General features: G+C 32.1%; 1 protein-coding gene across 1 annotated transcript in view; it reads right to left on the reverse strand.

Moving 5' to 3' along the window:
• Positions 1 to 12289: 12289 nt before the first annotated feature.
• Positions 12290 to 15353, reverse strand: part of LOC139516571 (uncharacterized) — a 40762-nt gene continuing 37698 nt past the window's right edge. Inside the window, exons 26-30 of the mRNA XM_071306750.1 lie at positions 14866 to 14953; positions 14099 to 14301; positions 13523 to 13850; positions 12981 to 13180; positions 12290 to 12695 (exon numbers count right to left, since the gene is read on the reverse strand). Coding sequence (XP_071162851.1) covers positions 12408 to 12695; positions 12981 to 13180; positions 13523 to 13850; positions 14099 to 14301; positions 14866 to 14953 — 1107 coding nt within the window. The 3' untranslated portion in view covers positions 12290 to 12407. The remainder of the gene's footprint in view (positions 12696 to 12980; positions 13181 to 13522; positions 13851 to 14098; positions 14302 to 14865; positions 14954 to 15353) is intronic.

Here is a 15353-nt window from a genome sequence, read left to right on the forward strand (position 1 = left end):
TGTTCTCGCCCATACTGGAGTTATTATGTCTTTCCATTTTGGATTTAAAGGTTTATTTAGTGGTACATATTTAGTTGATGTCACAGGCACTTGTCTCAGAATGTTTTCCTCCTATATACCTTAATGTTATATATATGTTAGCGTATCTAGTTTAAAAACTGTGTTGGAGAACCGTGTCTGTCATCCAAGTTAGCCGACATGGTGAAAATTAAAACATAGGGATAAAGTGCAGGTATTGTCTATTAAAAACGCTATGAATAACAAAAACATGATGAAAAACATGTTTAATCTGACATCAGACTCGGACTTCTTTCAAAATGAGTTTTACTGCGTGTATTGCTTCATATGTGTGGCTAGAGGTATAGGGGAGGGTTGGGATCTCACCAAACAAGTTTAACCCGCCGCATTTTTGCGCCTGTCCCAGGTCAGAACCACTGGCCTTTGTTAGTCTTGTATATATTTTAAATTTAATCTCATTTATATGTTTTGGAGTTTAGTGTGACATTTTCACTGAGCTTTTTAGGGGCCAGCTGATACCACCTCGGGCGCAGTATTTTCTCGCTGCGTTGAAGACCCATTGGTGGCCTTCGGACGTAGTCTGCTCTTTGGTCTGGTTGTTGCCTCTTTGACATATTCCTCGTTTTCATTCTCAATTTTATTAGAATGTTGATCTCTACCTAATGTCCATTCACATCAAAACGGTCAAATGACTTCTTATATGAGTTTATATCGACCTTATATGACGAATTTTCTCACTTGCATGTTCGCCTGTTATATTGATATATATAATAAATATATAGAAACTTTTAATAGCAAAACTTACCAGCAAGACAAGATCTATTGATTTTCATAGTTCTTTATTCCTCCCCTTAAATTCCGTCTATATATAAACAATCTTTCCGTTTCCGTTTCCGTTCCGTTTTCCGTTTCCGCCGTTTAGCAACACCCGTTTGAACCCGTCGACCTGGAACTTATCAATTATTGGTAATTTTAATTATTTGGAAAACAAATGGGCCTGAAATGGAGTAATTTGTAATCAACAGCATTGCCCTATTTCAGTTATAAATAAGATTTTAGTATTGGTATTGTCATCTGATATAGTCATGCTAATCATAAGATGCACAGTTTTCTCTGCTTTCAAAAATGTTCTGTGTAATTGAACCCGTCGACCTGGAACTTATCAAATATTGGTAATATTAAGTTTTTGGAAAACAAAAGGGCCTGGAATGGAGTAACTTTAAATCAACAGCATTATCCTATTTTAGTATATATAAATAAAGTTGATTTGCCGTTTCAACGTCATGTTGGCTAACAAATAGGAAACTGTAAAGTCATGCTGATTAAAATACTACAATATGAAACAATGTGAAAATGATTGAATTAAGTAGTGTCAACCCTGTGATTATAACCTGTTTATATAGCAAATCCTAAATACACCGTTTTGGTGGTGCGCCTGACAGATGCGGAACGTACAGATAAGGTTATAGGTAACATGTGACATATAATGACATGACTAAAAGAAAATCGCATCGGATAGTGCCGGAACTCATTGATTTGTCTAATTGCTTATTGTTTAAACAGTAATCGATGTAAAAGGGTAAAATTTTCAGTATACCCTATCAAGTATATATACCCTTATATAAGCTTTCTTCTGTTATATGTTTATTAGATGAACAAACAAACGGCCTTTAGATTTAGTAGTACAGATATTCTAAGTTTTTCTGGGTTTTTTTCTACAACAGTAAACTGATCCCTTGCATGAGGGAGGGTTGTTTCCAACCTGATAATAACAAATACAGGTCATAGACATAGTACGGCATTTTACGCACGACTTTAACCCAGACCAAACAGCAAGCTATAGGGGACCTCAAAATTAAGTTAGTAAGTATAAAGTAAAACTTTATTTTGTTTCGGCATTTTGACAAACACTACAAACATAAGCTCTAATGAGCTTTTAACAGAATATAAAAAAGATATGCAATAACAAATAAAACAAGGCATGCTAATAAATAATAAAAAGCAGCACCAAATTTAACTCTAGCATATACATGTATCTTGCTAAATACCAAACATATATATGAAGCACTAATTTTTAAAAAAAAAGGCTGCATGCAAAAAAAAAAGCAGCACCAAATTTAACTCTAGCATATACATGTATCTAGCTAAATACCAAACATATATATGAAGCACTAATTTTGAAAAAAATTGCAGTTTATTTTTTTTTTAAATAATTCATAAAGTAAACATTTCAAATCTTGTAATTAATAAAATGTAGAAACAAAACTTCAGTTGCAATGCAAGATGTTAATGCAGCATAATAAGCATAAATAATAATGTAACACAAATTACCACAAATTAGGCAGAGCAAAAACAGTCTGTTCAACTCCAGGACTGAACAAGACTTCTGAAATGTGTGAAGCTGTTTTAAACAGTCCTGAAATGGTCTGGTAAGCTATTCCATAAAGAAGCAGCAGCAAAACTAAAAGATTTTTTTCCATGTGAGGTAGTTCTTACCTGTGGTACGTCCAAAATATTACTGTATCTAAAAGTATATTTAGTGTGTTTAATTTGGAGTTAATTTTGTAAACATAAGGGAGCCAAATTATTGAAAAAAAAATATAGGTCTCAGGTGTCATTGTCCTGATGTGTCTTACTTGTAGGGTTGGAACCTTAACGTTCTCAAGAAGAGTTTAAGAGGATGATAAGTAGTCGTTATATACAAATCTTAACGCTCTCTCTTGTATTTTTTCGAGGTTTTTTTTTAGAATTTTTCTCTGTACAAAAATGCCAAGCCAAACCAAAAATTATAATTACTTAAAATGAAAGTATGAAAAAATGTAAGTTTATTTAAACTGTTTCAAAAGGATCCAATTCTCTTGAGAACATTTAGCTGTTGTGATGCCTTTCTACACAAGTTACTTATATGTGATGATCAAATTTTAGTTGTTAATCAATGTCAATTCCAGACAACTTCACGGTTTCTTGACATGATAAAATATTTTGCTGAATTTGTATAGATGGATTTTTTGCAAAGGTTCTTTTCCCTACAGCAATAACTTGAAGTTTGTCAGGATTTGCCTGCATCTTATTTTCTTTAAACCAATCAATCAGCACTTGAGACTCAGATTCTAATATGGATATGAGATGGTCATAATCCGGACTACTAAAAGACAGAGTATTGTCGTCAGCATAATTGTAAAATGTACTAGTATGTTTAACAAAATAAAAAATATCATTTATGAAGACATTAAATCAAATTGGCCTCATTATAGAACCTTCTGATACCCCTTTTGGATGTCAGCCCATCTACTCAGAACACCATTTATTTTAATTTGCTGTTTTCTGTCAGAAAGATATATTTTTAATAAAGAAACCGAATGTGGATAAACACAATATGCTTAAAATTTATCTAGTAAAATTTCATGAGGCAAGCTTTTGATAAATCCATAAGAACTGACCCCCCCCCCCCCCCTCCCCCCAGAACTGCAGCTGTATAAAAACATTTATTTAAGGCTTTACACCAGTCTTCCAGTAATCTGAGCTGCGTAGTTTGACATCCATGTCTTCTACGGAAGCACATAGATAAGGATCAAAAATGGAATCAAAGAAATCGTATAACTGTATTTCAAATATCTTTTCATAAAATTTAGAAAAAATAGGTAACACGTACACTGACTGGTCTGTAGTTAGATTTCAGTAGTGGGTCGTTCTTTTTATGGTTTTAAGGGTGTAACTTGGGCTTCTTTGAGTCGATCTGGACATATATGCCTATGCTACAGTCAAATTTATAAGACTGGTCAGCTGAGGTGCAACTACAGATTTACTTGCTTTAACCATTTTTGCTGGTATCCCATCTGATTCTGTTGCTTTTTCACGTTAACTTTATTGATGATTTTTTCCACTTTTTCAGATGTCACCTTTTGAAATTTAAATTTTGTATCTGTTGTCAAGTGATTTTGTTCATGTATGGCATTTATGCTATGATGGTTTAATGGATCATATATAACATCATTTATGTAAGGGTGCTAGCGTAAACAATTCAAACAGAAAAACCAACGATCTAATCTATTTATATGAGAAATACCTATGAACCACAAACGATAACTACTGAAAAACTGTAAAAGGCTCCTGAATCGGGACAGGGGGATACATATGCAGCGGGTTTGGATAGTTTTGTTCCGCCGACATACAATATAATTGCCGTTGAAGAAATCTATTCTCCTTCAGAAGATCTGCGTACTTTATTCTAACACGAAAAAACACGATTTTGATGGGGAATGTAAGTAAGGGGGAAGAAAACCAATGCTCTGTTCTGTACAGGTATTTTCCTCTGTTATATATATATACTATATCGGAGCACTCCCGCTTGGGATATATGGTTTAATACTTAATCAAATATTTACACAGATATTTACACGGTATGGTGGACTGCTTATCAGTTATCAAACATTATATACAGTCAAGACTGAATTTTAAGGTGGCACGGTAGTATTTCCTGGCCTAAAGGGGTCCCCGGGATAATGATAGCCTTTTTAGAATTTTCACCCATTTCTCACACTGCGAAAAATTCTACATTCACAGTTAACTGAAGTACTTTCATTTTACTATTCAGAAATGAATTTGAATGTGTATCATGACCGTTTACTTTTTTGGCTATTTTTAAAAACCTACTAAAGGCCACTAGTGGTTTTAGGTCATTTATCGTGCAGTGAATACATAATTTTAAAAAAAATCCTAGAAATTCATTTTCATTTGTATGTAAAATTCTTTCATATTTTTCTACACCAAATTCATCCCTCAATTTGGGAAAGTATTTCAGATGATACTGTATTTTTTGTCCAATCACACTGTTCAGATACATTGACTTATGTAGAGTACACAAAAGAGCAACCTAAATTCTGGAATGCAAATACTACCGCGCCACCTTAAAAACAAGTATCAATATCTTTTAATATTATTTCAAAAAAACACCGGTTCGGGAAAAGGATATGATTACATTACCGATGCGGGAAGCGAGAATATAAAAAAAAAATATTTAGAAAAAAATTGGTGCGGGAGGGTCCGTCAAACAAGTAATAAAATTGGTGTGGCCCAAGTATGCATTTATATATTTCAGTCGATTGTGCTTCACGGTTTACTAGAAATAAACAAAATATAATCAAATATATTGTACATGTTATGTTTAAGGGACCGGTCAATATTTATTGGGGGGTTGGGAACGGTGCAAAACGCAGTAGGACACACATTTTTTTTTACCTAATTTATTATAGGACTACTACTTTTTTAGTTTTCAGCACTGATAGGACAGCAATATTTTTATGGCATATGTATGAATGTAGAAAATATGCTAAACAAATCTAATTACACCAAAATAAACAAGATTAATTAAGGAACAAACAAGTAACAACAATATAAATACAATTTCAAGTTCAGACATTAATAGTATGTTGATAGAAAAATCACGTAATGATTTTATAAAGGTTGGAAACATATACATGTATAAAAAATAAGTAATAACAAAAAATTAATAAAAACAAAACAAAACAATAATAAACAAATGTAAAAAGAGAACATTGATGGAGCTTTTAATAAGTGGTATGATATACTGCCATCAGTGTGGTACAAATTAAACAAATGCAAATCATTAAATAAAGGTAGGATTAAATAAAATATACATCTTTTAAAAATAAGAAAAACTATTAAACAATAAAACATTCTGACTAGATAATTAAGAAAAAAAAACCAAAGTCAAAGATGACCTTGTAATAAAAGCCTATGACAGTTCTAGTCCAGTCAAATTAAGTTTTAACCTTAAACTAATTGCAACAGAAAAAGTTTAAGTTCTAATCTATGTGGCATTAAGCCCTAAATATACAGAGAAAAAAGTCCCATAAAATCTAACTTGAGGAAAACTCAAAATCAGCATTTTTAATTTTCTTTGGAAATTAACATTTGAAGGGGAGCATTTTTAATTTTCTTTGGAAATTAACATTGGAATGGGAGATAACTCCACAAAATTGAGTCTTTTTTTTTGTCGGTTTTTGGTTGATTTTCTTAAAATTTATGTAAAGTATGATACTTTGATGGAGTTATAAGTTCAAAGCCGACTATATTTTATAATCTTCTGCGCCTGAAATGAACAAAAACCGAGGTGTTATGGGTATTTTAATTTTGGGTGTGCATTTTTTGAAAAAAAATAATGTGAAAATTTGGTATTGTATATCTGTATATTATACTTGTTCAGCATCGACCATATTTAAAGAAACTTTAAACCCAAAAAAGAAGAATATATGCTTAATTATTATTTTTTTTATTTGAGATTCTTTACCTTGACATGTTGAAAAATTCAATAAATGGTCAACTAAAAAATTACAAAGTCTAGATTGAAGCGTTAAAAGATATTAAAACACAGTTGTTTGTTATACTCTAAAGACGGGTAAAATATCAAGAATCAATACATTCTGTTGAATAATAGTAATATTATAGTTTTATATCAATTTTTATTGATATTTCTGCCTTTTTTGCAGAGTTATCTCCCGTTTCAATGCAAATCTCCAAAGGAATTTTAAATTGTGATTTTTTAGTCTGCCTTAAGTATGATTTTATGGGCCTTTTTTCTGTGTCTATTTAGGGTATAATGCTAAAGATTAAAACTTTAAAATCTCCTGTTGCAATTCCTAAAAGGTTAGGGTCAGATTAACTGGACATGTGTATAATACAATGCTCATAATAATAATGAATACTTGTAGTACAAGTAGTAGTAGTGGCAGTGAAAGTGAAAGTGAAATTGAAAAGGAATCTTATTTGTCTTCTTCAAGGAGGAGATAAGTTAAAATTCCAGAAAAATTCAAAGACTGTGTGATCTATGTTTATCTGATGGAAATGAAGATAAAGTGTGTTTGATGTATTCATAGATTAGATAGGACATATACTTATTTAATAAATATTTTATATAGGACAGCAACTTTTTTTTGTATATTCAGATGGTAGGACATAGATATTTTTAAGGGAGAAATATGAATTGCACCGGTCCCAACCCCCCAATAAATATTGACCGGTCCCTAAGATGATTTCATGATCTATGCTATATTTTCGAAACAATAGACTGCCCCTTCTTCACTGAAGTCTTGAACGTATGTATACAAGCACTTGTCCTACCTTCTGGTAACACAGCATTTAATAGATACTTTAGTCAGACAACATTTTTTGAATAAAGAATACTTCGGTTCTTTTTTAGCTCACCTGGCCCAAAGGGCCAAGTGAGCTTTTCCCATCACTTTGTGTCCGTCGTCTGTTGTCCGTCGTCCGTCGTCGTTAACTTTTACAAAAATCTTCTCCTCTGAAACTACTGGGCCAAATTAAACCAAACTCGGTCACAATCATCATTGGGGTATTTAGTTTAAAAAATATGTCCGGCGACCCGTCCAATCAACCAAGATGGCCGCCATGGCTAAAAATAGAACATAGGGGTAAAATGCAGTTTTTGGCTTATAACTCAAAAACCAAAGCACTTAGAGAAAATCTGACAGGGTAAAATTATTTATCAGGTCAGTATCTATCTGTCCTGAAATTTTCAGATGAATCGGACAACCCGTTGTTAGGTTGCTGCCTCTGAATTGGTAATTTTAAGGAAATTTTGCTGTTTTTGGTTATTATCTTGAACATTATTATAGATAGAGATAAACTGTAAACAGCAATAATGTTCAGCAAAGTAAGATTTACAAATAAGTCAACATGATCGAAATTGTCAGTTGACCCCTTTAGGAGTTATTGCCCTTTATAGTAAATTTTTAACCATTTTTCGTAAATCTTAGTAATCTTTTACAAAAATCTTCTCCTCTGGAACTACTGAGCCAAATTAATCCAAACTTGGCCACAATCATCTTTGGGGTATTTAGTTTAAAAAATGTGTCCGGTGACTCGGCCTACCAACCAAGATGGCCGCCACGGCTAAAAATAGAACAAAGGGGTAAAATGCAGTTTTTAGGTTATAACTCAAAAACCAAAGCATTAAGAGCAAATCTGACATGGTGTAAAATTGTTAATCAGGTCAAGAGCTCTATCTGCTCTGAAATTTACACACCAATTGGACAACCCTTTGTTGGGTTGCTGCCCCTGAATTGGTAATGTTAAGGACATTTTGCTGTTTTTGGTTATTATCTTGAATATTATTATAGATAGAGATAAACTGTAAACAGCAATAATGTACAGCAAATGAAGACCTAAATAGAAATCAATTTGACCAAAATGGTCAATTGACCCCCTAAGGAGTTATTGTCCTTCATAAAGTCATTTTTTAACAATTTTCACAAAATTTTTAAAAATTTACTAACGTTTTCCACTGTAACTACTGGGCCAAGTTCGTTATAGATAGAGATAATTGTAAGCAGCAAGAATGTTCAGTAAAGTAAGATCTATAAACACATCACCATCACCAAACCACTATTTTGTCTTGAATCCATCTGTGTCCTTTGTTTAATATTCACATAGACCAAGGTGAGCGACACAGGCTCTTAAGAGCCTCTAGTCTTATTTTTCAATTCATTTTAACGGTGGCACCTAGTTTTGAGAGTTGAAAGTCATCCGTCTAAAGGATTATGTACCCTTCTGTTGATTCAATGCTAAATATATGGAAATTTTATAGAAAATCCACAGCCTTTATCCTTGTACTCTCACATTTGGCAATTTGATTACTGATAGATATAGGATTATTGTATGCAGTGCTAGCATTGGTTTCCTAAAAACAAGTTTATTAATGTAGTTATTGGTTAAAACAAATAAAAATATTCACCAAATCAAGTACACCTTAAGGTGTGCGCTCGACTTTAGTGACTCAACACGAATTTTCAGATTTGTTAGAACATTGTGTAGAAAACACTAGCACATCATAGAAAAGCAAGTGAGTAATCTATGTTTCAAATTTTATAACGAAAATCTCTGTATTAAAGGCTGTGGATTTTCTAAAAAAATCTTGATTTATTTGCCATAAAGTACTCTTTTTCTAGTAAATGCAATGAAACAGTAAATAATAATGCTTTCAATCAAGTTTCCCCTTAGTACATGTACTAAATGGCCTATCTCTATTATTCATTATATCTGTAGTTTTGATACAATTGAAGTTTGAAAAAATCGTACAAAAATGGCTACAGAAAGGGTCATAAAACTTTTTAGCCCGCATCATTTGAGGCAACTCTTCACGAGAGACAAAATGAAACAAAAAAAATAAAGGTCACCGTGCAATCTATACAACAATGAGCAAAGTCCAAAACTAACGGCCTAATTAATGTACAAAACAATGAACGAAAAACAAACATGTAACACAGGCTCATTGAATGGTTTTACACTAGTAATTTTAGGGACCCTTTAAAGCTCGCTTTTCGGTGTGAGCCAAGGCTCCGTGTTGAATACCTTACTAAGACCTATAATGGTTTACTTTTATAAATTGTGACTTGGGTGGAGAGTTTTCTCATTAAAACTCATACCGGATCTTCTCATGTCTCATTCGTACAGAATGTAGCGGGGTTAAACATGTTTATGGGACCCCAACACCTCCACCTAACCAGTGACAGTGGTGTAACAGTACAACATAAGAACGAACTATGAAAATCAGTTGAAAAAAGGCTTAACTCATCAGACGGATAAAGACAGAATTACATCTAACAAAATTACAGAGTGGACGGTTACTTTTATATTCATACAAGAAAATGACACTAAGTTCAGATCTAAGAGTTCAAACCAATAACAACTATTTAAAATATATCATGCATCTTAGACTTAAATATCAATCAGTACATATCCAACATCCAATGCATTAAGTGTTAAGACGTCATTAACAGTCAGAGAAAAACATGACCTTGGGCAATGCCAAGATACAGTTTTCGACAGATTGAATAACCATGAAAGTTCAGATGTATGTTACAATAATATTTAGTTGGTTTTTAATTAACTGATAACAAAATCAATATTAATATCAATTAAAACAATATTCAAAGATCTAATTACAGTGTTGAATTGGTTACCTTTTAGAACAAGTTACTTCAAAGGATCGATAAGGTTTTTTTGTAACGATGGCATTCATCAAAAATGTCATTTTTAGGGCATCAATCACAATCATGTTTGTTGTATACCTATTCAAGTATTCAATTATAAATAAATGTTTTGCATTCAAATGTTTGATTTGTGCGTTTATAATGAAAGGTAGATCCCGCTGGCAACCCAAATTTGGAATAGTAATTTAATACTAAATTAAGCATTCCTGTGTCAATAACAAATGTTTGATACAATCAACCATCGTTACTGAATATTGCTCTTCTTTTAAGATAATTTCTGAAGCTGTGATATGATGGCCTGTGAGACAAACATCATACAGTTCAAATAATACAGATTTATTTAATTGTATGTCAACCTTCGGCCTTCAACTTTGATCACAAAATATCTCATATAGTCAGCATTAAAAACCATCAAGTTGGCAACAAGACAAAATATGACGCAATTAAAACGCTAACACCAACAACCCTATTTTAAAAAAAAAGTAATAAACGGAATCACAATGATAGACAGAAGCCAATAACAATCACTGAATTATAGGCTCTAGACAGAAACATATAGAGGGGTTAAGTTTGTTTGTGAGCGTTCATCTCTGCCCTATGGTTATATAACTGTTTTACGGATTTATAAATCCGTCATTCTAGAGTTCCGTTCCTGATGAAGTTAAATCAAGAAGAATGCTTTTAGTGTACGAACTTCATAAAGAGTTGTCTTCATTTTGTAATGGTTGAAGCCGTAAAGGGTTAATCACCACAATTATTCTTAAAAAAATCGTCAGTAATATAAAATTATAACCAAAATTATTTGATAATTAGTTTTTCTCAGAATAATTGAAAAATATCTAAATTAATTTTTCGTCAAATTTTCGTGCTGTACATTTTGTGTTTTTCTATGCAGAGTTTTGTAAAATTGTTTGGCGTATTTTTTTCTTCATTATATTGTAATCTTCTCTTCGTCTTACTTTGTGGGTTTTTGTAAATATAGATTGACAGAGTCAGTCTCGGTTTGTTTCATATATGAAGAATACTCAACATATGTACAAGTATTGTATGTAAGGAATGAATGAATCGTATTTTGTAAAAAAAAATTAATGCCTACTATTGATTCAAACAAAATATCTGTGAAAGTGATATTGAAGGCCGTATGGTGACCTTAATAGTTATCAAAGGTACCAGGATTATAATTTAGTACGCCAGACGCGCGTTTTGTCTACCTAAGACTTAAATTACATTATCTACGTCATGTTGTCTCTGATGGATATATGTCTCATTAGCACAGCATCTGATTATCAAAATGCTTAATTTTTATTGACAAACTATTTGTTACGTTTGAAGGTTGTGTTGTCCAACAATCAGATTTTCAATGAATACCAACTATACTCTTTTATTTGTCGGCTTGTTCTTTTATTCCCATAAGGAAGACTTCATACAAGAGGTTTTCATGAAGAATGAAAAGACGCCAGTATTGCATGAATAAAGTGCTTTTTCGGTAAGCATGCTACATTAAAAAAAAGGGAAAGATCAGGTTACTTTGATTGAGAATAAGATGTCCGGGTATGAATTTTTTAATTTTTTTTATATAACAGCTTGTCAAAAATTGAATTATTGTAGGATACTTTCGTCGACTTTGATTTGAGTTTTCAGAAAAATATTTTTCAAAATTGGTCCCATTTAATGCAAAAGTTTTATTTGCTACTGGAGACAACAAATTCTTTGAACCAATTCTAGTGAAGCATTGATAGTTGCCCAATTTTGGTTTCATATAAGATATTATTTCTGTTTTTATTTAAACAATCGGATGATAACTAAGGACCAACAATATCCCGTTAGAATAAAGTTTTAAGGTATAGCCAAACCTCCAAACCAAATCTTTGTATCTACGAAGGAATTAAGTATAGGTTTCTTCCAAATTTTGTGTTACTGAAATACCTAACTTACCAAAACATTGATAATAGATTGAATCCTTTTTTTAGCCGTGTAAAAATGTTCTTAATGTTTTCAATTTTTTTTTTTACATATCTTTTTTTGGTTTTTTTCCCCCGATATTATTTGACGAGTTCATGTTTCTATAATTATTCAAACAATCTTAAATTCTACGCCTAGAAGACGACACCCTAAAAGCACAATAAAAACCAACAAGACAATTAGAAATTAATATACAATCTCCATCTACAATCCATAACAATAATTTGTTTGTCATACCTAGATCCATGTTAATTTTAAATGAGTAAACAGATACATTATCAATGCTTAAAATTGTTTTATTTCATTATAAGTTTCACAACAATATCCAAAATATAAATTAAAAGTTAGTAATCACAGTTTGCTTTTTCATGGTATTTCAGAGTTTGAAATGTTCATTCAACATCTATCTTGAACCTGCCATGCGTTTCCTAGAGCGAAAGCGTCGGATGTAATTTGTTTATTTGGCATGATCATATCATCGTAACGTTCATGGTTCAGAGTACCAAGAAGTCCTCCTGTTTTACCAAAGTACCACTTGCTCAAATCAATGTCGACCATATTGACAGTTGGGTCGGATTTAACTTGGAACCCACGTCCTTCAATGAACACCTTACCATCTTCAGAGAAAACTGCAAATTCTGATGATCTGTAAGGTAGATCCATAACTACACCGTCGACACTGACCTACAAGAGAGAATGTATGATACGGTGAATTTTTTTCTTATGTTACGAAATACATTAATGTACATGCAAATAGTAAATGTCTAATTGAGTAATACAGACATGCAAAGTTAACCTTAAAGCCATTTTATTATCTTTTCACTTTTTATACATGAATCACATGTTTAACATTCGCAATGGAGTCTTGCGGAGCATATCCACGATATATATTTGTAGATATACTCATAATGTTTCATATTTATGTACACATAGAACTATGAAAATATTCCTGTAGAGAACTATATTTACCTTTCCATTAGGTGATAATTGAACATTTTGTTGGTGAGAAGTCAAGATTAACTTCTTCTTCTGTCTGCCCAAATAATTCATGATGATACTGAAGTTGCCGTCTACATAGTCTCGTGCAAGAACGTAGCTACATCGACCACTGAAGTCAAATTCTTGACCATCGAAAGTTGTAAAGTGTCGGCCATGTACTTTTGCACTTGCTGTAGAAATGAAATCAAACATCAAATTATTCTTTATTTATATCATTAAGGAAACATACAATAAAATTTAAAAAAAACACACATGTAATTGTAGTTTTCTGCTAAAATTTTTTGGACATGAGTAAGATGAATATATAAAATATAACATTCTAAGTAGAAAACATAACACATCATGAACAAAATACGAAAATACAAACTCTGTTCACAAAACGCTGCTCACCCAAATTTAAAGTACATCTACTTTCATGCATTATCGTTACATCCTTGTTTCCCTTCATTGTACTTGCAACAAATCAATCGTGATTCTGAGTACAAAACTTAGAAAAATTTGTGTTTACAAACCTGTCCAGGACATGTGTGGTATGTAATCCTCCACAGATCCAAGGAAATTTAGTTTTGGAGTTGGAAAGCTCATATCTGGAATGTATTGTCTCAAAGAAATGTCTTTTAGTGAGCTGAGAGTGTGTACGTCAACAGGCAGGTACAAATCTACTTCAATATCTCCATTTAGTATGTCGTATTTAATAACTTTGGATTTGAGTACATTTCCGAAAATCTCTTTTAAAACAGACATCTCCTTTGTAGCATCTTTTTTCAATTCATCAAATATTTTGTCAACTAAAGCATTTACATTCTCTTCAAATTCCCAGTATTTGTATGCAGATGATCCCTTGAAAAGAATATGTAAATCTTATTTCACTTTAAATATCATATACATAAATGTTGTAACTTTAACATATGTTTGTATATTACATATCTTTTTTCATTTTTTCATTTTTGTTTTAACAATTCATAACATTGATGCTAATACATTTTCCGTTTGATTTCATATCGGGTCTACTCCAAACATGTATATATCATTTGAAACATATTTTTAAAATCAGCCTTACAAATCGATCAACACAAGTTTATACCTACCATGTTGTACATTGGTGTTGGTAAAGAGTTGACAAGTCTTTGGTTGATACCCTCTCTGATGTTGTATATGCTTGATGTGTACTGGTTGGCAACGTTAGACCATTGCTCATTTAATTTCATGTTTTTAAGCTGATCCATATAAGAGTTATATTTTGATTTTAAATTGACAACAGTTTGGTGATTTCCAACGGAGTTTCTGTAATCTGAAATTATTAGATTTTATATAGATATAAATGTATAACAAAAAGAGATTTTGAAGAATTTCTATACTTTCGTTGTAAAATTGATTTTTAGGGGAACTTATATCAATACATTTTGTTGTTGATTATCATCTACGTCTAAACAATGTGGAGTGTTTATGATCAAAGAAACAAGACTGATATAGCAGAACGCCACTCCCAGATTTCGTCTGCCTTGATCAAATTATCTGTTGTAAAATTTTGAAATTATTTTACATGAAGGAACTAATCTCTCATGAAAGTCGTCATTCCTTGTGCGAATTCGGCTTTACTTAAGGCCCTTTACGTGTGTAATAAACTTGAAATTTCCGAATATTTAATTTTTGTCATCAAGTCTCACTAAAGAGACATAAATTGTCGACCTGTGCATCTGATGCAATGGAATTCATGCCGTTTTGGCTATTGTGTAAATGATTTAAACTTCTATATACAGCAATACCTTATACAATTTCCTCTTTTTTTAATTTAGTTTGTAAGTTGTCCTGGATTTACTTAAACGAACAGAGATATTCAAAGGATAACATTTACCAAGTAATCTCTGATAAGAATTTGTTGAAATGCTGTTCAACTGGTCACCCATGTTGATATAAGTATCTTCTGAGTAGGCATCTAGTCTCTGAAACATACAAATAACAGTGTAAAATAAAACTTCCGACATTCTGCAGGTAAACAAAATAGTTTTCATAAAAAAGGTGTTTTGGCGACATTTTCGAGTAATAAAAAATTGAATATCAGTCGTACGTAGATACTGTGTTATATAAAGTTATATAAAAGTTAGTGACACATCCCCATTAATAATACGAAGGAAAGTACACTGATAACACTGTACACTCGCAGCTGCTCCGAACAATTGAGAGATCACGTAATACATATGTTGATTATTGTTCTTAAACACAGGAAGGAAACATCTGGGGTCTGTTGTTCGACTTGTCGTTAGCACTAACACTGCGTTAAATTTGCCTAATCATGTGATTAAATTTAATCAAGTGATTAGTTTGTTGTTCAACTTGTGATTA

Source organism: Mytilus edulis, chromosome 3, assembly GCF_963676685.1.
Source record: "Mytilus edulis chromosome 3, xbMytEdul2.2, whole genome shotgun sequence".
In the NCBI taxonomy this organism is placed as follows: Eukaryota; Metazoa; Mollusca; class Bivalvia; order Mytilida; family Mytilidae; genus Mytilus; species Mytilus edulis.